General features: G+C 38.9%; 1 protein-coding gene across 7 annotated transcripts in view; it reads right to left on the reverse strand.

Annotated features, from left to right (window-relative positions):
• larp1b (La ribonucleoprotein 1B) overlaps nucleotides 1-22,708 on the reverse strand; it is a 37,423-nt gene extending 14,715 nt beyond the window's left edge. For 2 of the 7 annotated variants that reach the window (XM_044165608.1, XM_044165607.1), the window contains exons 1-12: nucleotides 21,881-22,708; nucleotides 18,233-18,294; nucleotides 16,092-16,148; nucleotides 14,863-15,094; nucleotides 12,626-12,799; nucleotides 11,212-11,316; nucleotides 10,731-10,899; nucleotides 7,551-7,695; nucleotides 6,933-7,110; nucleotides 5,855-6,036; nucleotides 5,584-5,658; nucleotides 3,966-4,325 (exon numbers count right to left, since the gene is read on the reverse strand). In XM_044165608.1, the coding sequence (XP_044021543.1) occupies nucleotides 3,966-4,325; nucleotides 5,584-5,658; nucleotides 5,855-6,036; nucleotides 6,933-7,110; nucleotides 7,551-7,695; nucleotides 10,731-10,899; nucleotides 11,212-11,316; nucleotides 12,626-12,799; nucleotides 14,863-15,094; nucleotides 16,092-16,148; nucleotides 18,233-18,294; nucleotides 21,881-22,253 (2,112 nt within the window). In that variant the 5' untranslated portion in view covers nucleotides 22,254-22,708. The remainder of the gene's footprint in view (nucleotides 1-3,965; nucleotides 4,326-5,583; nucleotides 5,659-5,854; nucleotides 6,037-6,932; nucleotides 7,111-7,550; nucleotides 7,696-10,730; nucleotides 10,900-11,211; nucleotides 11,317-12,625; nucleotides 12,800-14,862; nucleotides 15,095-16,091; nucleotides 16,149-18,232; nucleotides 18,295-21,880) is intronic. The other 5 variants (XM_044165613.1, XM_044165612.1, XM_044165611.1 and 2 more) reach the window with 4 other exon arrangements.
• Nucleotides 22,709-23,350: the final 642 nt, after the last annotated feature.

Raw genomic sequence — 23,350 nt, forward strand, 5'->3', positions numbered from 1 at the left:
ATTTCTGAGGGACACATGGTATTTTTTTATATTTTCAAATCACATTTTTCTGAAGACTGTAGATAATATTTACTTTACAGAGTGAGATATTACATGTAAACATACAATAAGCAGTTAAAATATCATGTATTGTTGTTGATATGTATACTCTTTAAATAGTTTAGGCGCCACATGAACCACCTAAAAAAATTAAAATATTACTTTTAACAGAAGGTGTTAAAACATACTTGTTTAGTCTGGCTTTTACTGTAATTCAAATCCTGTTTTTTTTATATAATCTCTTTTAAAATCATACTTTCATGCCTGCATTGATTCTTTATAATTAATTAGTATAATCATTTTTATCTTTTTGTCTTATTGTGTTTTCTTATTTTAATCTAGTGAAGCACTTTAACTTTGTGTTTTTAAAAATGCTATAATAATCTACTACTACTATTATTAATCATTATTATTATTATTATTATTATTATTATTATTACTACTACTACTACTACTACTACTACTACTGTTCAAATCAAACCCAGAAAAACCTTCCTTCAGAGGGAGTATTTTTAGTTTTGATGAGTTTGTTTTATTAGTAATACTCATACTTATTAAAACAATAATTAAATTTAATTAAATTAAATAAAAACACATTTTTGAGCACAGACTGTGTACTTTTCCTGCAGTATTTCACAGTTTAGTATTCCTCCTTTTGCTTTGGTAAATTACTTGAAAACCGCAGCTGACACAAATGGATGAACGATAATGTGCATGTTTGATCTTAACTGATCTATTTGTGTTTTACTGTTCTGCGTTTTGGACGTCTGTGAGGCTGACAGGGTTGAGGTGGCAGAGCGTGACTCAGTTACTGTTGTCTGTCAAAGGTCATGAACACATGGCTCTTTCTTTCCTGCAGAACTCTGACACGACACTTTCCCTTCACAGTCCGTCCACAAACACCTCATCATGCTGCTTGAAGTGGCAACGCAAGAGATTCTTGTTTTGAGGAGGAGATCTTTATGGACGGGACTGTGACGTCGTCTTCCTCGGACTTGACTCTTTTGTCAGTCATGAAAGATACCTCTGCTTATGTTAACTACTTCTATTTGATTTAGAGCTGACATGATTAGTCCATTAATCTATTAGTTCATCGACAGAAAAATAATCACCAACTGTTTTTAAAATGTGTCTTTGTGATAATAAAGTGATTATATTTAGGTTTTGGACTGTTGGTCGGACAAAACAAGCTATTTGACATCCTCACATTGGCCTTTGGGGAACTGTGACGGTCATTTTTAACAATTGTGCGCAGATTAATCAATCATGAAAATATTCATCATTAGTTGAAGCCCTCATTTTTTTAAATAAAACAACTAACCAACAGAACGTTTTGAACAGCAAATACAGACGCTTTTCATTATATGGATTCAGATTAAAATCACACTTATAAGAGAAAGACATTCATTTATAATGAAAATATTGGAGACTGTAGTTTTAAACCAGTTTGTTCACATTAAATAGATGTCTAGGCAATTGACTTGACGTGTTTTATTTTTTGTCAGCTGGACTTTTAAATGAAAACTATCTTGAATTTTGAAGTCCTTCTAGTCAACTTTCACTTCATATTTCCTGAACTAATGCTGATCTTTCACTTGACTAAAAAATACTTTAAGGGGGGAAAAAAAACAAGATGCAAGAAGAGTGTGTTCAGCTGATGATGAAAGAGATCCAAGTTCTGTGTTTCAATCTGCTGATTTAGTTTGTGGTTTTAAGTCCTAATGAAGGATAAGTGTCTCCCACTGTGCCTGGATCATAAAGAATGACTGTACAACCCTATGTAATACTGTAAGTGTTGTAAAACTAGACTGATGCCGGACCATAAAGTATTACTACATAATTCTGTAATAAAGTAAGATTATATAATGCTGCGTAACCTATACACAGTGTTTCTGCAGACGAGGCAGATTTTCCAAAAATCAGGTAACACTCAGCTCTGGCAGCAGCTGCATGACACACATGTAGTCTGGAGGCTCGTGTAGTGGGCGATAAATAGTACTTTATTTTTATCCCCCTCTACAGTGTGAGATTTAACAGCTCTGTCACAAAGTCTTCATGTCAAGCTGCTCAGAGAGCCAGCAGTGCTACACTTTTCTGTGTGTCTTATGAAAAATGCTTTTCTTGTTTTTATTGACTCTGACAAAAGGCACGATGTAAACAGTCTGCACTCGCCGAGTTCAACAGTCAAGAAACCGTCTGACCTATTTTTCAGCCCCAGGATCAAATGTCAGGTTCCTCACCGGGACAGTCTGCTGCCTTATTTAAGATTAGGTAATCGTGGTTTTCAGCTAAATGATCCAACATCAATTTTTAAATCTAAAGATGCATCTTTTCTCAGTGAATAAAGTATGTGTACAAATGTGCTAAATGTTATCTGTAGATGCGGTTTCTTGCTATAATGGTAGAGAATATTGGTAACTGTCTGGTGTAACTCAAGCTTCATGAATGAAATCAAAACCAAGACGTTCTAAATCAACTTTGAACACGATTGTGAAATCAGTGCAGATATCCAGCGCTGTCTTTTCAATGGGTCTGCAAGGCGCTCACCAATAAAACAAACAGAGTATATTAAACAGGAAACATCTTCCCTCTGCTGCAATCCCTCTGCTGCCACAAATATTAATGTATAGATTGATCATTTTTCAAGCTCTAGTCAGTGTTTCACACTTTCAGTGTTATCTGTAAAAGTTGCATCAAATCTGCACTGAAGCAAGACAGTCATAAAATTCAGTATCAAGTTTTCTGAAAGTGTTTCAAACTGTACAATAAGAATGAATAGGAATAAAATTACTAAAGCATCAGAGTGTTGCTCTCAGTGTGCTGTGTATTTGTATCCAGCAGCTCGGCTGTTTATGCCCAGTGTTTTGCCCTCTGGCCCACAGGCAACAGCAAAAAAACAAAAAAAAAAAAAACAAAAAAAACATCAGCAATTCAATAACAGGAAGTGAATCAAGTTTTGCCAAGGCCAAACAACCAGAACAATCTGGTTTACTGCCCGTTGGACAGCTGGACACTAACATTAGCGCTGAGTTTTGGTGTTTAATTACCCTCCATTTTCTCTCAGGCACTCATTAGTCTCCCTCTTTCTTCTGACCCGAGAGAAATTATTGTTTTGCTCTTGATGACCAACAAATGTAAGCATTTATAGTTTTAAAATTCAATGCTAAATGCCTAACATTAGTGTCTTCTGAAAAACCTTGTGAACAAAAGCTATTGATATTAGTCAAGAAATACCAAAACGATAAAAGACGTAGGCAGCAACTAACAGGGTGAGTAAATTTATCACGTCACAGATGGTGAAAATATCTTAATCATTGATGATTGGGGTAGATGTTGATGGCTGGCTGTATAAGGCATGAATAGCATGTCATGATTTGAAACTGAAAGAAAAGGTTGAAACTCAGTGTTTCAAAGCTTGAAATAGAAGGTTTGAAAAGGCTGGAAAAAAAATTCTAATCTCGGCAAACATTATTTTGTATTTGACTTTTCCTTCTTCACAACTGCAGCACTCTTTTTACAGTGTTTCTCCAACACATTTTCAGAGTTTCAAATTTTCCACTGTTCTCCCGGTGTATTAGTTTGTTTTCCAGGTTTGAGACCGGTGCGCAAAAAGGTTTGAAACTTGAGTTTCGAAAGGGCGAGTCTTTATTTTGAAATTTTTGATCTGCCCACACAGTTGCAAGCTTGCGAGTCACATGATTGGACTGTACGTCAGCAGAGAGCAAACAAGAGGTTAAGAGCAAATGCCCCTGCCTCCAGGAGCTTTCGTTTTTTTCTTTTTCTTCAGGCCGAATATAATTTGGGAATTACAAATTGGAAGAAATTGCCAGTAGGGACAAAAACCCAAACTTTGGAAGCTTTCTAATCCTTCATTAGTCAAATTTTTCCTAATATCCCTGAGACACTATACTCCATGTTTTTCTTACCTTGCTGCACTCGATCTGGTCCTCTTCCTTCCACAGGTCCTGTTCATAGTAGAACAGCTCGTCGTTGATGGCTTTGGCCAGGTCGGTGGTGATCTTGGCTCGGGACTCGTGGTTGCCTGTGCGGTCGCCACCGGGGTGCTTTCGGATGTAGGGAGGGGTCTGGGTGACGATAAGGATCTTGTTGACGTCGTGGTCGTCCAGCTCATAGTCTGAGTCGTCCTCATCTGACCAATTGGTGAACTTGTTCTTCCTGGGAGCCATCTGCTCCATTTCTTCATCGAACAGGAAGTCCAGCTCCTCCTGGTCAAGCTCGGCCTGCGGAGGAGCCTGGTGGCTGCGGGGAGGCGCCTTGCTGCGCTCCTGGACGACACAGTGAATGCACAGCAATTAACGTAGGAACAGACCAGGAGAGCATTAAACTACAGGATGGGAGGGTAAAATGGAGAGGAGGTTTAAAAACAGTTTAACATTTAAAAGGAACCGTTCAACATTTTGGGAAACATGCTTGTTCGCTTTCTTGCCGAGTGTTAAATGAGTAGATAGATACCACTCTCATGTGTGTCCGAACACTGGAACATGTTTATGGGTGGCTTTGTTCGAGGTTAAACGAATAAACTTTGATTTTAGGAAAAGGGAGAGTGAACATTATAACCATTAGATCCAACATGACGAGGTGGCAGCTAGTTTTTTTTATGTCACCTGCGGGAAAAGCTACAACTTGCAGTTTAAAATCTAGAATGAAAATAAGTAATAACGGTTTTCAGTAGTTTGGTCTAATTTCAAAATAACATCTAATCTGAATTGTTTTTTTTTCTTCTTTGTTGGTTTTTATTGTGCCAGTGTGATTTATGTTGTCTTTACTTTTTTGATGTATGTGTTGCTTTCACTGTTAAATGCTTTAATTAGTACTTAACAGTGTAAAGTAATATCATGAATAAAACATTATCTTTACTTAATAAAATTCCCTTTTTATTATTGCTTTGCTCATTTCCTATTTCAATAACCATCTTCATTTTACATTCATCTGTCCATGGACTACTGATGAACAACAGTCTTTTGGTTCACTCTAGCACATTTACAGCAATGTTTATTAATGTGCCCTGTCCCTCCTAAATATGATAATAAATAAATAAAATATGATGAAATCAAATCATTGCAATCAAGCTATTGGGAATGACCTGTCTTGTTTCTACAAGAAGCTATATTAAAAATCACTAATTACATGGTTGCACATCAGATAATAGTTCCGCAAATAAAGCTGCCCATGTCAGCCTTAGATGAATTAATAATGGTTAATTTTTCACAACAACAAACAATATTAAGTTAGAAAAGGGCCAACGGTCATACTTTGAGTTACAGTAAAGGACTAGCATTCTCCAAACTGTATAATTCACATGATATGAACTTGACTTTACAGGAATGGACGGTTGGGAATGTAAAGTAAGGTAAAGGGTGAAAAACAAACATGGCTGATAAATAAATGATAAATTAAGTTAAGGGAAAATTAAAATTTTGGGAGGAGTTTGAGGTACGACGGTAAATATGAGACATTAAATGAATGAGAAGCACAGAGAAGAAGGGGCAGAGGGAAAGCATGTGAGAGCAGGAAGTACTCAACTGCAGAGGGGAGGAGGTCGGGTTGGAGCGCTGAAGAAGGAGAAGAGCTGACAACACACACATCATCACTGACATGCTGCCAGCAGAAAGGTGGAGGACACAAACAGACAAATGAACAGGAGGAAACGACAGGTGACCACAGAGGATGGAGGACATGAAAAAGATGAAATGTAGTGAGAAAAAGAAAAAAAGGGATGAAAAACAGAAATATGATGCTTGACAGATATTAGGCCTTAAGGTGATTACGACTTCAAGGTGAATCTTTTCAGTACCTTTGCCTTTCCGGAGGGCTGTCGGTGGCGTTTCTCCACCTGAATCCAGGCGTCGGGGTTGGGTTGGGGGGCATCTTTGGAGGCGTCTGGCGCTGGGGATGACTCCTGGCTCGAGGAGCTGGGTTCAGCTGAGTCCTGAGGCTCAGCAGACTCAGGAGGAGTCTTCTTCACAGGCGATGAAGCTGAAAGGCCCCAACACAACAAACAACAAACAACCTTCAACACAGTTTTAAAATCACACATCACACTGTCAGCTCTTATTTAGCCACAGAGGTGCTAAAGACTGAAATTTCAATGCTGCTTAAGATTCTGTGTCTTTAAACTTGTGATTAGGCAGAGAGGGAAAGTTTATGTTGTTTGTATATACTGTATATATTTCAGAATCAGAAATACTTTATTAGATTTAAATGTCTGTTTTTATGAAGCCCAGAACGTATCAGAGATAAAATCTGTGGATTCTAATGGAAGACACTATTGCATTATGGGAAATGTAGGATCCAGTGTTTTTTGGGTTTTAGACATTGCATTCTGGGAAATTGTAGCGGACATTTTTCACTATTTTCTGGTATTTTATAGACCAAATAATGATCAAGAAAATAATCTGCATATTAATCATTAAAGAACATAATCGTTACTTGCAACCCTAGTGCACACTTAGTACTAATTCACACTAGGGCAACAATAATGAAAACGGATTTGTTTCTTCAAATTGCTTGTTTTGTTTGACCAACACTTCAAAACACAAATATATTTAATCTACAGTGATATATCAGAGAAAAGCAGCAAATCTTCACATTTGAGAAGTTGGAATCTGAGAATTTTTGGCAATTGTGCGTGAAAATTGACCAATTCTGTCACTAATTCATACTACTGAATTAATAACTTGTATGCATTAATTGGTAATAAATAAGTAGCACCCTTGGATTACTTATACTTGTTAGCAGGACACATTCATTGTTGGTTTTGGTCTACACGTGGGATTTGCTGAGAGTATGAAAAACACAGAATATCACCAGACTTCTCCTTTAGTCTTCACTTTGTCTAAAAAGAGAAGCAGTGGACTGAGCTGAACACTGACCGGAGTTTGTAGAGCTGAGGGTCTGTCGAGGAACGAACTCGGGACAATTGATGAGCTGGGAGAAGTCGGTCCGAGGGGAACCCACGATGGTAGGGGTGGGAATGGGCCAGCGCTCAGGGTCGGCTTTACAGCGAACCTTGTCGTCAACCAGCTCCACCTCTTTGCTGGTCTTCAGAGCCTGGAGAGCAGGATTTAGTAAAACAAGGACAAACACATTTTCCTGTAGCCAGAGCCAAATGTTTAAGCTGAATTTGAAGAACAAGGTTTTCAGTAAGAGCCTGACCATTTTTTGGGGCAAGTCGTAAACTATGCAATATACTGTATATATTCAACATGCCATAATTTCTCTTGGATCACTCATAGCGAACATCTCTATAAATATTAGTCTTTGAACCTTTAATTTCTCATTATGGGATTAAAAGTTTAAACAAATACACATCTGAAGGTGTCAGTTATCCTGAGATCTTTGTGTGCCAAAGACACTTGGAACCAAACCAAACCAGCCAAACAATGTGACAAAATTAAACTGATCTCCAGAGGCAACACTGCAACATGTGTGAGTGAGTGAGGAGTCTAATATGTCCTGCACCACTGAACTTATTGATGATGTGATATTACCTCCATGATGAGGCTGATATCCATGGTGAGAGCCTGCACTCTGTGGAAGCTGGCGATGAGGGAGATGGGGAGGAAGCCCTGCGCATCCATCTTTCTCCTCAGGAAGAAGTCTCGCTCCAGGTTGTGGAGGCTGAAGTAGTACTCACTGGAGGAGGACAACATGATGCTCATCAACAACATCAGCTTGTAATTTCATTCAATCAGGAACACACTCTTAAAATGAAAACAATGTCTTAATATGGAGAGACCTAGCTAAGAGAGCAGTACCAAGATGAGCATAAATGTAGCTGCTAGCGCTGAAATGATTAGCTGATTAACCATTTAGTCAATCTACTAAAAGTATTCCACCAATTTTACATGTGAAAGTTATTTTAGTAGTCGTAGTTAGTACTACTCTGAGGCTTGTCAAGTCTTATGGTGTATTCACACAGAAAGCGAAGCGAATTTTTCGTGCCGCGCGATTACATACAAAGTCAACGCAGCAATTCTCAACCTGTCTGCAGCAGCAGCGAGCCACGGAGGTGCCGACCTCCACTGTCGTTACTGTAGCCGTCTGTGGGCACCCAGAGCTCTATGATACCACTTCATATTTATACAGAGACCGGACAAAAAAGGAGACTGCTAAGCGAGGAAGTTGGACTACCGGTTAAGTTCTGAAAATGTGTGTCTGTTACTTGATTCCAGCTATCGGTTGTACTTTACTATGAACCAAGTTAGCATAGCATAGCCCTGATCGATCCATTCGGAAAACAAGCATTTTAAAAGTTGTTTGCTTGTCGTCTTGCAGGCAGACCTGACAAAGCAAAGCATGAATTCAGACTTGTTACAAATCGGCATCATGATGTAGGTATTTCGGCATCCTTTTGATCCATTTATTGTAATTAAATCGCAGCAAAATCTGCTTATTTTAGGTTAATACCGCTCTAGTAAACCAGATTAAGAGCAAATATTCGCAGATTGTGTACTCACAAGTACACACAATCTTGATCTTGTAGTCAAACTTGCGTGAGTAATGCGAGGCGCAAATTCGCTTTGCGTTCTGTGTGAACACAGTTATATAATGACCCTAATGATGTCATAGTGAGGTCATCAGGGTTATTTCAGCTTGGGCTTGGAGACGACAGATTTTTAACAGAACGGCTATGTAAAGAACCTGGAAGCGTGGAGTATGACATATGTGGGTGTTAACCAGACAGGCGGGGTCTAACGAAAGATGCTATTGAGTTGCATTATGGGAAGTGTGGGATCCAGTGTTTTTGGAGCATGATCCATACTAGGGACTAAGAGTTCGGATATCACAACCTCTGCTGCTTCGATTTTTACTATATTTTAAAAATCCATCTCTTTTACTTCATGGAGAAGCATTACTAAATCACTGGAGTTGCAGTTAGATGGTCACTGACATTACGAAAAGCATCGGCAGACCTGTCTTTATAAAATTTATAATTATTCTAAATGCTCTTGTAAGCCACAATAAATGTAGAATCTTCTGACTCGAGCACCAAAAATCTGTAGTTGGAAAAGCTCTCTGTCTATTACTTGTCACAGCACTTAAAGTCACCACACACACACACACACACACACACACACACACACACACACGTTTGTACGTCGAGCTCAGCCTGCAGGCGGTGGGTAGTCGTTGTTTCATGTGGAGTAACGCCGGCTGAGTGAGCAGCCTGAATACCGCTGAGGGAGACGAGAGAGGAGAAGACAAGAATGTTCCTTCCTCCTTCACCTCCTCCTCCTCTCGATCCTCTCTCCCCCTCCTGCCTCCCTCTATCGCCCATCACCCTCCTCCCTGAAACTTTTTTTTTTTTTTTACATTTCTTTGCTCAGGCCTGCATATAATTCATCCCCTGTCCCCTCCGAGGCACTCAGCCTATATTTAGGTGCCCACCTCACTCTCCACTATCCTGAGTCTGCTGCTGCAATGAGGCCAAAGCTGTCAGTCAGACACAGAGCGCACGCTGCCCCCTGCAGGACACCCCGAACCCAGAGGAGCTTTACTGACTACACATGCTCCGTTTACTGCTTATCAGTCCTTCAGTCACACCTGTACAGACACAATCTTCACCTGTTTCACTCTGCAGGAGCCAGTGGTTAAAACCTAACTTTGCTCAGTTTCGACACTGACCTTTTCTGGCATGTTTTTCCTGATAAATAATTGGGGTCAAAATGTCATTACCTGCTTCACTATAGAGCTAATTAAGACTAGATTGCCTGGCTCTCCAATTCAGACCTACAGAGCCCCATAAATTAAAGTTTTTAGCACTGTTGGAAAAACGTGTTTGATTCACTTGAAGAAGCACTTCACATTATTTCAAAAGATCCAAAGATACTTCTTCTAGGAGAAATACCGGAAGGCTTTGAGGAAATGCCTAAATTGTATGTTACCAATCCTTTTAGTGGTAGGCAGCCATTAAATATATTACAATTAGCTGGTTGAAGCCTAACTCACTTGCATACATTAAATGGATTAAAAAAGTAGAAGTAACATTAGGATGAAACAATTAACTTATTGTATTAAAGCTAAGAACATTTTTTAAGAGCGGTGGTCCTGTGATGGTCCTTTTAATGTAATGATGTTTACTATTCTACATACAGTATGTACAAAAACCCTCACACACTCATATCTTTTGGGTTCTTATTATATTTTCTTTTCACTCAATGTCATTTGTCCTCTTGAGTATTCTACGTATTTATAGTACTTAAAAATAAATCATCATTTATATGAAGCCCGCTGGAAACTGGATGAGAAAAAAATTTGTGAAACCGTGTTGCATTGTATGTATGAGATGCTGAGATTGAAATAAATAAGATATGACCTCTTTTTTTTTAAAAGTTTGTTTTTTCCAACATATTGAGTGCTTTATTCTGCAATTAAAAGCAACAAATGATGGAAATGACAATAAACTGAAGTGGTGTGTTACTGATTCTTCATTCCCTCTTTTCCTGCAGCTACAGCCGTAAAACCATTCTGGTAGAATGTGAAAATTAACTGTATAAATGTTTCATTACAATTACTGGTTGGTTTATGGGTCTCGTTTAGGCTCGGTGGTGAAGAAAAACACTGTTATTTATATATTTATGTATTTCTTTCCCTGGTACTGTAGGAATCTGAACCACCCCTCCCAGTCAGTCAGTGTGCTTCTGAAAGCCCCCATGTTGCCTACTTACATTTGGCGTTTAATGTATTCTTTAAGAAGCTTTTCATCCACTGTGTACATCTGGACCTTGCTGCCGTCATCGTAGTAGTAAACCATGTTGGTGCCAAACTCTGAGGGGACCTGAACAGAGCCGTCAGACGACTGAGAGTCCCGGAAGCTCTGAGAGTATTCATAACGGCCTAAAAGAGCAGGAAAATACAGAAAATAAATATGAGAAACAATTACTGAATAAGAGCCAAACAGTGAACTGTTTTCTGGACGTGAAGGAAAACATTTTTAAAAGGGTAAACTGCATCCCAGCTTTTCTCTCATGTTGTTACAAAAGCTGCCAAAATAAAACCCTGACTCAAAGCTTTGCTGCAAGGAATTAAAAACAAAGAAATGACACATGAAACAGAGCAGGTCAAATAATGGAAAATAACACTGTCTACATGATTGTAAATTATGGGTGTTAATCCAGTGTAAAGATTTGGCAAAACTAAAAGCCATACCTCGTCCACGACCTCTCCCGCGTCCACGACCTTTCCCTCGGCCTCGTACACCTCCACGAATGCTCCCACTGTCATCCCCAAAGTCCCGCTGCTCTCTTCTCCAACCTGTCAGCAAGAAAACACGAAAGCTTAGTGTCAGATCTTACAGATACTTCATGTAGTGGTTCCCAAAGGTTTCTGGGGGGTTGATAAAGCCTGATAAATTCTAGAGAGGAATTTTAATAAGAACTTGGGATAAATGATGGGATAAAATAGTTTCGTCCATCATTCCTGTCGGTTGTAACATTTTAATCTTCAGTACAGCAGCCTAGATCTGGGGATGCAGCAACATCACTACAACCACTCGTAAAGGACAAGAAACATGAGCTGTCAGATGAGCAGAGATTGTAAAGAAGCCCTCAGTTTAGTCAAATTATCTAAACCACTTTTTGGGGGGCTGTCAAAATAGGGCTGCAACTAACAATTTGCAGATTATTTTTATTATCATTTGGGCTTTAAGGTCAGAAAATAGTGAAAAACGTCCAAGAAAAATTTCCTAGAATCCAAGTCTGACCAGTAGTCCAAACCCCCAAAAAATATTCAGTCTAATATAATTTAGGCAACAAATGCTCACATTTGAGAAGCTGGAACCATTAAATCTTTGGCATTTTTGCTTAAAAAATGTGATTATTTGACTAAGATTTTCAGCTCTAACCAGAAGTGAGCACACCAGCATTATTACTCAAATGTGGGTTTTAATCCCCTTTTGCCAAGTTACAGTTAAGTACTGTGGATCAGTAGTTGAACCAAGAAGTCGTCTGAAAAATCTAAGATTCAGGACATTGGGTACATTGAGAAATGACAGGAAATAAGGAAAGAGATTGGGAATGACATGCAACAAAGTGACCATCTGACCACTCATCTTCCGTCCTTCCTCTTCCTGAAACTTAATTCTAGTGATGTCCCCAGATCTCAGAAATGAACTTTGTGTCAAATGTTATCATAACTGATAGAAATGATTGTCAAAACTATGAAAATAAGACCAGGTTGTAAAAAAAACAAAAAACTGAATTTCCCTTAAAATCATGTTTACATTCTCTTTTACTGGCATAATATTGCATAATATGGCATAACCGCTCATGAGTAATACAGGCTGACAGGCCTGTCTGATGCAAAATGTTTCCGAAATGAATCACTTGAGGGTTTTGTTCAGGTAAAAGAGCATCAAACGTTATCAGATGTATGCCATGCTTTCATTCTGCTATGCATTAGTATGGGAAAAAAGCTTGCAGACACTGATAAGACAGATGGTAGCGGGGAAAAGTGGTGAGCAAACATGAAGTAGAGGGCAAACAGCAAAGCCAAACCAGCAAGTGAAGAAGCAAAACAGAGACTGAATGCGTGAACAGAAAACAGTGAGCTGCTGGCCACTTACTCCTGCCGCTATCATGCGCCCTGTTATTATGGAGTGTGTGATTGGGCGACGTGGGGTCAGGTGAGTCGCCGGTGGGCTCGGTGTCCAAGCGTGCCGGACCCCCGCCGAGCATCTTGTCGCCGTCGTCCTGGGACGCTTCCTCCAGCGGCAGAGAAACCCACTTACGTTTGTTACCTAGCGATGATTGCACACCGAAAACAAAGCTTGAAGAGTTTTCTTCCAAAATGCTGGAAATCCAGTTTGGAACAAATTAAATCATCAACTGAACTCAAAATCAATCTGTGTCTCTAAAATAAAGATCCACTGTTTACTAAACTGCAGTGTGATCATCACACTGTAGCAGGCTCCAAACACTAACTTGGACATAAAACTCAAAACCTTTGTTTGGTAAATTCTTAAAATTAAAATTGGCTTATTCTGAGGTAGCCACACTTTCAAGAAGTTTTTAGTTAATGGCCTACACACGCTTCCCTCAAAGAACACCTCATCATGTTTAACAATCAAGTCAGGAAAGACAGGTCATTTAAAACCTGACAATTTTAAAACCTGGACTATGGTAATGAAATATTCAGCCTCCAATCTGCATAAAGAATGAGAACTAGACCGTTGGCTGAGTTATGACGTTTCCAACTTGGAGAAAACGACAACTTGACATTGCTAGAATGAACGTGAAACATACTGCTCTTCAGAACTAAACCTTACAGACGCCTTATTTATCATTATATTTGTCACTAATGATCTAGTAAAATCAACAAATACTCGTTAAATTACCAACTAAAACAGGGAGGTTGGGTTTTTGATCCCATTTGTCTGTTTTTTAGTTTGTGTCATGATATCTTAAACAATTGTTAAAGTGGCTCGCTTAGCTTAGCATAACGACTGGAAACAGGTAGAAACTGCTAGCCTGGATCTGTCTGAAGGTAACAAAACCAGTCTACCAGAACCTCTAAAGCTCAGTAAAGAACACACAATATATCTTATTGTGTATCAGTACAAAAACCAAAGCGTAAAAACGAGATGTAACATGTTAATTAGTGAGTTTTAGAGGTGCTGCTAAGCTAAGCTAACCAACCTAATGGCCGTAGCTTCATATTTAACAGATTTCAACGATATTTGGTGGAAGTTTAGAGCAAAGAAACAATGAATCAACTTTTCAGTCAGCATGAGTGAGAAGTCCTTAAAAGTGCTCAAAAACACATCTTCTATTAGATGGGCAAACACCATCTGCTGAGGAAGATTGTGTGATACAATCGAAAGCTCCAGAACAACTACTAAATGGACCTTGTAGTGAGACTGAACAATTGATTTTGATCGTTTTGGGAAGGATTTGTCAACATTGTGAGGTAAGGCATTTTTGAACCCATATTATATTTTTACTAGTAGTACTACACTACTACCACTTCGTTAATGTACTTATCTGAGTGGACACAATCTGAAACATGTGTCCCATTATTGTCCATCACTATGTGTATTTGTAGAGATCCAGATGCAGTTTTCACACTATATATTATAAAAAACAACACGTTTAAATGATTTTGCATTCCTAGCAGTTTTTTAGTTCATTTTAAATCTATATTCAGTCAAAAACACATCTTCAACAACATTTTAAGGTTGTTTTTTCACACCAACAAACCTTAAAAGGATTTTCACAGCCTGTGTGAATCCACAGTGGATGAACTCAACTCATTTTGGAACAAAACTCTTCACTTCCTCTCTGGTTTAGACACTCGTGAGCTGATGAAGTGGTGTGTCTCTTAATTAGCCTCCATAAAAGACTGGTGCCTGTTATTTCTTGTTTAAATGTCTATAAGATGGGAGCGAATCAGGGGAAGTGCAACACATAAGATCAGAGCAGAACATGCGCCAATCAGCACCAATCAACCATTACCAACCGTTATCAATACGGTCATTGACATGCTCCGTCTACGTAGCAATCGACGATACAAATCATCGCCGTCCAGTGAAAACCATTTATCTCCAAATCTGGTCGACTCTTAAAAGCTCATGACATTTTAAAACCATTAGATTATATGAAAATTGTCATAAAGCTTAAATCAAGTCTCCCCCCCTTTAGTTAAATACAAGTTGACATTCTGGAGATGAATCATTTCACAGGTCAGAGAAGAAATGTGTATTAATCAAACTCAGTCTGATCTGCAGCCACTATAATCAGCCGTATTCAGGCCATTTAAAGGATGCTGTTTAACATGCTTCACCAAGTCGGAAAAACTCCTCACCTCCACCTCCTCTTTTCTTCAGGGCGGCGCTCTTGGCGTCCTGTCCCGCCTTGGACTCTCCATCTTTGGGCAGCTCTCCCAGCGGGTCCAGCTGAGCCTCCTGGTTCTCTTTGCTCTCACCACCGTCATGGCTGCTCTCCGATTTTCTCTCCGTTTGCTCCCTCCTCTTCTCCTTCTCTCTGCGTGAAGGCGAAGTCTTCTTTCCGTTGTTGTTGAGGACATTTTGTTGTTGCTGGAAGATGAGGAGACCGGCTTTTAACTCTGACGTCATGTTGCACATTTTGGGTTTGGGCTCCTGATGCATTTCACTTACTTGGACAGCAAATTCTAGGACTTAAGACTGACATATATCAGAGTTAACACCTACAGATCTGTCAGTCTCATTTTAACTCCTGATCTTGTCAAAGAAATGCTGCTTAAAACCATTACATTTTAAATCAGCAAGCTCCATCACAGGGGTTTTCTCAGGAAATGTTAGTAAGAATTTTAGAAAAATTAAGAACTTATAAAAGGCATAAAGGCTTGGTTTTTTGGGGCTTTTCTGAAATCTTTCCAAGCTGGGGGTCACCTAGATAGAAAAATCTGGGGATCACAAGATAATTTAAAAAAAAATAATGAGAAATATTTCAGTTACACAAAATGATGCTTAGTTTTTACTGACTGTTCTCAAATGTTTGCTTTTTACTTGTTTTTCTACACTTCATCTACAGTTCTTCTTTGCGTCATTTTTTAAGCCAAAAAAAGGTTTTTGGGAACCACTCCTCTAATGGCTCTTTACTCAAGTCAAGTCTTCGTTTTTGTTTTTCAAACAACATTCTTCAGGCACTTCAACGCGGAGCAAATTGACACAGGACAGGACAAATCTGTCAGACTTATAAACAATTATACTCAACTAAATAAGCAATTTTAACATCATTTGTGCCTGAAGAACATTTTCTTCTGCGATGAGTTTTTACAACTTCAAGAACACCTTAAAGTTCATGGATTGACTACATGTCAAACTGATTGGGCACAGAAAATTTGGACTTGTACCAAATCACTGTTGAGAGGCAAACTGCAGAGTTAAATCCTAAACAGTGCTCGGTGTTTTTAGTGCTCCATCTAGTGAGCAGAAATCAGAAAAGCTCTTCTGTTATCAAACCAGTCTGTTCAGTAAAAGCGGCAGAAAACAAGCAGAAGTTGTTGCTTTTAATCTCTTTGATTTAACGTCTCACACACACTTGTCGTACCTCTTTGGCCAGTTCCCCAGGTGTGGGCCAGTTTGTGATATCACTGAAGTCACTTGACTGTAAAATTGAGAAAGAAAGAAAGAAATTAACAACAACAAATCATCAATACATCGTTCACAAATCAATTCCTGTCACCTGGACTCATTTCGATTATTTTAACATTGTCTGTGGGTCAGGTAGAGTCCGAGTGCCCTTCTGGTTGAAACCAGCAGGGGAGAAAAAGGAGGTCAGCGCTCCGTCTGTGGGGAAACTGCAAACAACGATAAACAGGCAGAATCACTTTCCAGCAGCGTGAATGTTGTAAATTTGAAAAGCCTGATATGAGTTCAAGGTTAGACAGACGAGGGTCACAGTTACACTCAGAGCTGCACAGTAAGATGGGCAGAAAAATAAAAACTGCACTCACAATCATTCTCCTACAGGTGTATTACCCAAACTGCCGTCCTTTATTGTGGTTTTGGATACACGAGTGACGCAACAAAACTAAATTCACCCTTCAGGGTATTCTGGCTTTTAAACAGCGCTCACTGACGCATGTGTACTGACCGAAAGGTTTTTGTCTTTTGCTTAAAAAGGGTCAGTTCACCCAAATCACTTTCTACCAGTGAAAGATGGCACAAAAGGCAGAACAATAGCCGCTAAAAGGCTGATCTTTAATTTCTGACCATAAAATTTAAGCTAAATCCACATCCATAACTGCAGAGCTGCTCTTACAGCTGAAAAATCTCCATTTTCCTGCAGACATGACAATGGAAAATACAGACATGCTTCGATTCTGCATTTAGAATCATTATTGATTTATAAAACAGGATCAGAAAACATTTATACCTTTGGTTTAGTTGTTATTTTGTGTTAGTGTATGTGTAAAGACCTGTCAAATTGGGAGTAATAGCAGGCTTAAATTCTATGTTGTGAATAGGGGGTTTTGTTCGCAGAGAATTAAAAAGGTGCCCTGTGGAGTTTCCTTGTAAACAAACAAAGCTTCTGTTTACATTCAGTGTTACTCACCAAAACGCATTATGTGTATCCTTGAGCTCTAACAACTGTGTTGAATGCGTTTCATTCCTCATAAAACATTTGCAAAGTCGTTTTTTTAAGTATTTTAAATCCAGTATTGTTTACATCCACGTTTACAAGCTAGCAGTCTTCTTCACCGTCTTTGGTGGCGCACTGCTGCATATTTTGGCACATTTCCGCCACCTGTAGATCGGTGGAATAATGTGAAACCATTGGCATTGGTGACCTCGTGTGCGTGCACGAGACAAACAAAAGGGGACCCACTGATAACATGAACAAACTGCTCCACAGCGCTACTAGAGGACAAAAACTCCACAGAGTAATTTTAACAACAATAATTTGGAAAATTATTAAACTCAGACTTCCTGGTTTAAACTGGTGTACAAATATTTGAGTCTCCAATACATGAATGTACATGAAAATATAAGTAAATCTTGTGAGTCACATATGATAAAGACAAATTTATTTCCTTTTCTCAGTTAGAGATGTCAACACTTCCTGTCTCAAAATCATCATTACCTATTTGAAGTTAATAACTTGTTATTTTTCTACTATTTGGTTCCCTTCTAACCACGTATTTTTAAACACCCGCAGTGGAAAAACTGGTTGGAAAAGCAAACAAAAACGACCGCCGCAAAGACAGCAGCTTAAACTAGCTTACGTTTGGCTACTGGCAGATGTGAATTTCCCATCCTGCATGTCAGTACCTGGCAGAAGTTACAGTGGTGAAATATGAACACGTGATCCAGAGACTGGAAACATGACCAGAAACATGTTTATTTACAGGTGAGAAACAGGCAACGCTCAAACACAACCATCACTTTCAGCTCTAATCAGTTTTGAGTAAAAGCTCCATTAAAAGGTTAGTTTATACATAAGCTGAGACATTAAACATCAGAACAAAGTGGCAACATGTGTTGATTATTGAGTGTTGCTTTAGGAATTAATTATCAAGATATATTAATGACACTAAACCTGTCATCTACAGTTTTTGGACACCTCATGTTTGTGACATTTATTTATTTTTTTAAAAGGTCTAACAGAGAAAGTTTGGAAGCTTTAAAAAAAAAAAAAAAAAAAGGAGAAAAACATCAGTTAAAACCAAAAAAAGCAAAGACCATTACCTTGCTGGATTTTCTCGTTCTGGGCTTGCTGGCACGGACGACTTTCAGAGTGTTTTGTTGATCTGCAGATACAGAATCAATAAGTGAAAGAGACATTATCATACTTGACAAGACAGGCCTAAATCCAACAGGTTTTTATCCGTTAACAGGTTGCCGGCCTTGAAGCGTTGCTCAACACTTAAGTTAAGCAGTCATCTACTCTTGCATTCTCTGCTGTGAATGAATAAATACCCCCCCACCCCCCAGGTACTGAGTGACTGAACTAGTTGAGGGTGTTTTGTGTACAGCCAGAGGCGGCATGCGGCTGCGTCTCTGCAGGCTGGGAGTGGCCCGCTGCAGCCCTGACAGTCCCTATCGCTCCGCAGAGGATGGTCGGACTGATAAGAGACACGGGCCCGAGGCTTCCACATGAATGGGTGTATGCCTGACTGAGCCTGCAGACGTCCACCCACAGACCTGGTTGTACAGAAACACTGTAAAATGATGCCTGTGCACTGGCCAGAGTCAAACGCTTCAAATATAGCTCCCCCGTGGTCGCTCTGCGCTCTGACACACATTCACAGCTCAAATTCAGTTGACTGTCTGAATTTAAAAAGCTACCGTTGTATTTCAGAGCCAACTGCCGCATATGTTACCAAATAAATGTGACCACAATAAAATCTCATGTAAATTCTTACACGTGAAGTGAGCTGGTCTTGTTTGTTTCGACATTTTAACTGGCACTGAAATGATTAGCCGTTTAATCAGTTAGCTGATCAGAAAGACAGAAAGTGAATCAATCCAATTCTGATATGCGATAGTCAATAATTAAAAGGAATACTCCACCAATTTAGTATTAAACTTCCATGAAGTTGAAGATGATTGTAAGAAAAGAAATAATAATAAAAAAAAGAATAGTTAAAATTGAAGCAGGAGAGGCCAAAATAACCTGACCTTTAGTCTTTAGGATGAGTCAAAAAAAAAAAAAAACACTGGATCCTACATTTCCCATAATGCAACAGTGTCTTCCATTAGACCCTCCCTGCCTGATGCACATCGTTCAAACTCCACACCTCGAGTTTGTTACGCAGGCTTTTTGTTATAAATCTAAAATTGAGTTGAAACCAAGATAACCCTGATGACATCACTATGATGTCACCAGGGTTATCACGGCTCCCTCCAGAGCCACAGGAGAAATTATACAACTGTTTTCAGAGGCTGAGTAGTACCGCTTATGACAAGTAAACTGAACTTCATGTGTAAAATCAGTGAAGTACCCCTTTAATTTTTGTTATTGATCAAATCCTATTGTAGTTAAAGCTTTAAATATCCAAAATGTGTGTTTTTTAGTGCTGAAATGATGATAAATTAAACAGTAGATCTAAAAGAACATTTATTAACAACAATTTTGATAATCCATTAGTTGTTTAAGTCATTTATTAAGCAAAAATGGCATTTATTGGTCCCAGCTTCTGTTTTTCTCTGCTTTATATCATTGTCAACTGAATATCTGTGGGTTTTGAGCCGTTGGTCGGACCAAAAAAAAAAACCAAACAATTTGAAGACATTTTTCTAGAGCTGAAACGATCAGTTGATTAATCGGATTGGTCGATGGACAGAAAAACACTCAGCAACTACTATGATAATCAATTAATCGTCATCAAGTCATTTTTCAGGCAGAAATGTCAAACGCTCACTGGTTTCAGCTTCTCCAATGTGAGAATGTTCTGCTTTAAAATAAAAAAAGTAAAAATAAAAATCCTTTTCTAGTTAAAGTTGACACGAGTGCTTGAAGTGCTGAAATTTGTCAGACTCTCTTTTGGTTTTGGACTGTCGGTTGGGCAAAACAAGGCACTTGATGGCATCACCTGGGGCTTTAGGAAATTGTGAAGGTATTTGTCACTATTTTATGATATTTATATCTAGAAAATAAGATGATTATATAAATCTGCTTATTTTCTAGATATAAATCTAGACAAAATAAAAACTTTTTTAAAGACGTCACCTTGGACTCTGAAAACGTGTGATGGGCATTTTTCACAATTTTCTTTCATTTTACAAATGCATCAAACAATTAAGTAATTAATTAATTTTAATTCATTTAACCGTTGTTTAAAATGTATGCTCTTTTCTTTTGTGAAGCCCTTTCAGCTGCATTTCATGCATCAAAGGAGCTATTATATATATATATATATATATATATATATATATATATATATATATATATATATATATATATATATATACACACATACACACACATATATATATATATATATATATATTTTTTTTTACATTTATTTATTATTATTATTATTATTATTATAAAATGGCTGATTAAAATAATAGTAAATTTCTCTATTACACATCATTCTGAATTTAAAAGACTGAATTTAAAGCTCTGGGCACTTCTGAAGCATTTTTTTTTTATTTCCTACATTTAATGATTAACTGATGCATCACAAAAATCATAGTTAGATTCAAACGAAAGAAGTACAATCATTAGTTTTACAACCCTAGCCTACTTTAACTTTCCCACCTGTCCGGCCAGCTTGTCAGTGGTGGAACGTAAAGTACATTTACTCGAGTACTTTTGAGGTACTTTACGTGAGTATTTCCATTTTATGATACTTTCTACTTCTTCTCCACTACATTATGGAGGCAAATACTGTACTTTTTACCCCACTACATTAACAGTTAGTTTACAGATACAGATTACTAACATAAAATATACACCAACTAAATAACTTATGATACACTCTTATAGATTAAGCTACCCAACAGTAAATAAAAGCAGTTAAAATAAAGCTCCACCTTTACCAGCTGCAACATTAAAAGTGACACATTTATGCTTCGGTAATTATAATCTGGTGATACATATTATTCTGAAATGGGCCATTCTGCATAATGAGTGCTTTTCCTTTTGCTATGTTAAAGTATATTTTGATGCTAATACCTTTTGTACTTGAGTAAAAAGTTTGAATGCAGGACTTTTACACCGTGGTATTGCTTGATCTGAATACTTCTCCCATTACTGCACTTTGTTCACATACTTCACCAGTGACAGTGGAGAGCAGGCTGGTGGGAGGAACTGCAGGCAGCGAGGCCATTGGACATACACAACGTGTCTTTACAGCAGCAGTTAGCCTGGTTGTCTTAGCTTTTTTTACACTCAGGCAGCACCAACTTGGGGCTGGTTTTGGCACATATTGTGCTTCCCCATGTGCTGTATTTCACCAACACTAGCTCTGGCACTCTGTCACTGTCATTACCAAGCAGGGAAAAGCAGTGAGGGAGGTGGGGGGAGATAGCTGCTAGTAGCTAAAAGTTACAGGCAGAAGAAGTAGCAGTTGTCACTAATCAACACGTGGTGCTCCGGAGCAATCCGAGCACAGAGGGGGATGGGGCACATATGCCACCATCAACACCTCTTTGCCTGCACTGACATTTAAAGTGTATGCACTTCATTCAACTGTTTAAAAAAAAATAAATAAACCCAAAATGAGAGTATGAGAGACCCGCGCGGTTGATATTAAAGCGGATTTCCCCTGCAGCGAAGCTGTCAAAAATGCTGCAGCAACGTGCTCAGACGCCGCTGCGTGCCGTTAACTTTACAGTTTGGTCACGACAATCTGCTTTTAATTTTTAAAAAACAAAAAGACAGCTCACCTCCTTTCTCTTGGGAGCTGGAGCTGCTGATGTTGTTGTTGTTGTTGTTGATCGGCACCCTGCCCGTGGTCCTCTTAGTCCACGGGTTGACTTTCGGCGGAGGAGCTTCAACAACTTTCCTCTTCACCGTCTCCGCAGCCGAGTCGGCGCTGCTGTTTTGGTCATTTTCTTTATCGTTTTCTTTGCATTTCTTGTGCATTTCCGTCGGGCTCTTGGTTGCCTCGGAGCTGTGGCCATCTGCTAGTTGCTTTTCCGAGCCTTTCTGCCCCTGTTCTTCGTGTTCTTTCTGCAGGTGAGCCCCCCCGGACTTCTCCTCCGCTTTGGCCGCTGTCAAACCTGACTCGACCTGACTGCACTCAACCTCTGTGGACATCCTGCTAGTTTCCTAACAGCGCACAGTGTTAAATCCAGTGTGAATATTTGGTCCTTACTCTCTTATCCCAGAGAAAAGTCGCGAAAAGCTCAGAGAAGGGGTCGGGGGGGGGGACACACACCGCATCCACAACTTGAGGTAAACAACTTTTGGGCTGGACCTCGCTAGCCAGCTAGCCAAAGTAGCTCCTGCTAGCTAACAGTTAGCTAGCTAGCGACCATGCAAAAGCCAGCGAAGCCGAGCTAAATGTTGCTGTTTTCCGCCCCGATCGACTTTTTCATATCAACAAGTAGTTACCTCTGAGTCTGTAGTCGGTCACCATGTGAACGACACACGCTGAATCGGTTCGCCTGCGAGTTTCTGTAACTTTTTTTTTTTTAAAAACACAACTACTACAGCGACCTCCTCTCCGTCTCTCGGTCCAGCTCCACGCTACCAGCTAAGAGCTCGTGCGGCCAGCTGCTCTCTGCCTGTAAACAGTGACTCTGCTGCCCCCGGCGGCCACGCGGCGGTACTGCAGCACACACATTTAAAACTGAGTGCAATGAGGAATAAATACATAAAAATACATTGTACAGTGGTTGCTCAGATCTTTTACTTAGGTAAAAGGTAGCAATACCACAGTGTAAAAGTACTCTGTTATAAGTAAAAGCTTATGCAGTCAAAATCTTACTTAAGTAAAAGCATTAATTAGCATCAAAATGTACTTAAAGTAACAAAAGTAAAGGTACTCATTATGCAGAATAATCAGAATCAGAATCAGAAATACTTTATTGATCCCCGAAGTTAAACTCTTTGTTACAGCAGCTCGCCTTTACGTCAGTGCACACAGGAGAAAGTACTAGCAAAAAAAAAATATAATACAATAAACTATAAAAACAGATCAGAAAATAAATTAAGTACCAGGTATAAGTATAAAATAAAATAAGTGTGAAGTACCAAGTGGGTTTACCGGTTGATGATTATAATACGGTATAATAATACAATGTAATAATGTAAGTAATAAGTAGTGGTGCATGTACTAATATATACAGTATAATACAACTGGATTATAATTGGTGATGCATTAATGTGTAAGCATCACTAATATTGCAGCT

Source organism: Siniperca chuatsi, linkage group LG15 (assembly GCF_020085105.1).
Source record: "Siniperca chuatsi isolate FFG_IHB_CAS linkage group LG15, ASM2008510v1, whole genome shotgun sequence".
Classification (NCBI taxonomy): domain Eukaryota; kingdom Metazoa; phylum Chordata; class Actinopteri; order Centrarchiformes; family Sinipercidae; genus Siniperca; species Siniperca chuatsi.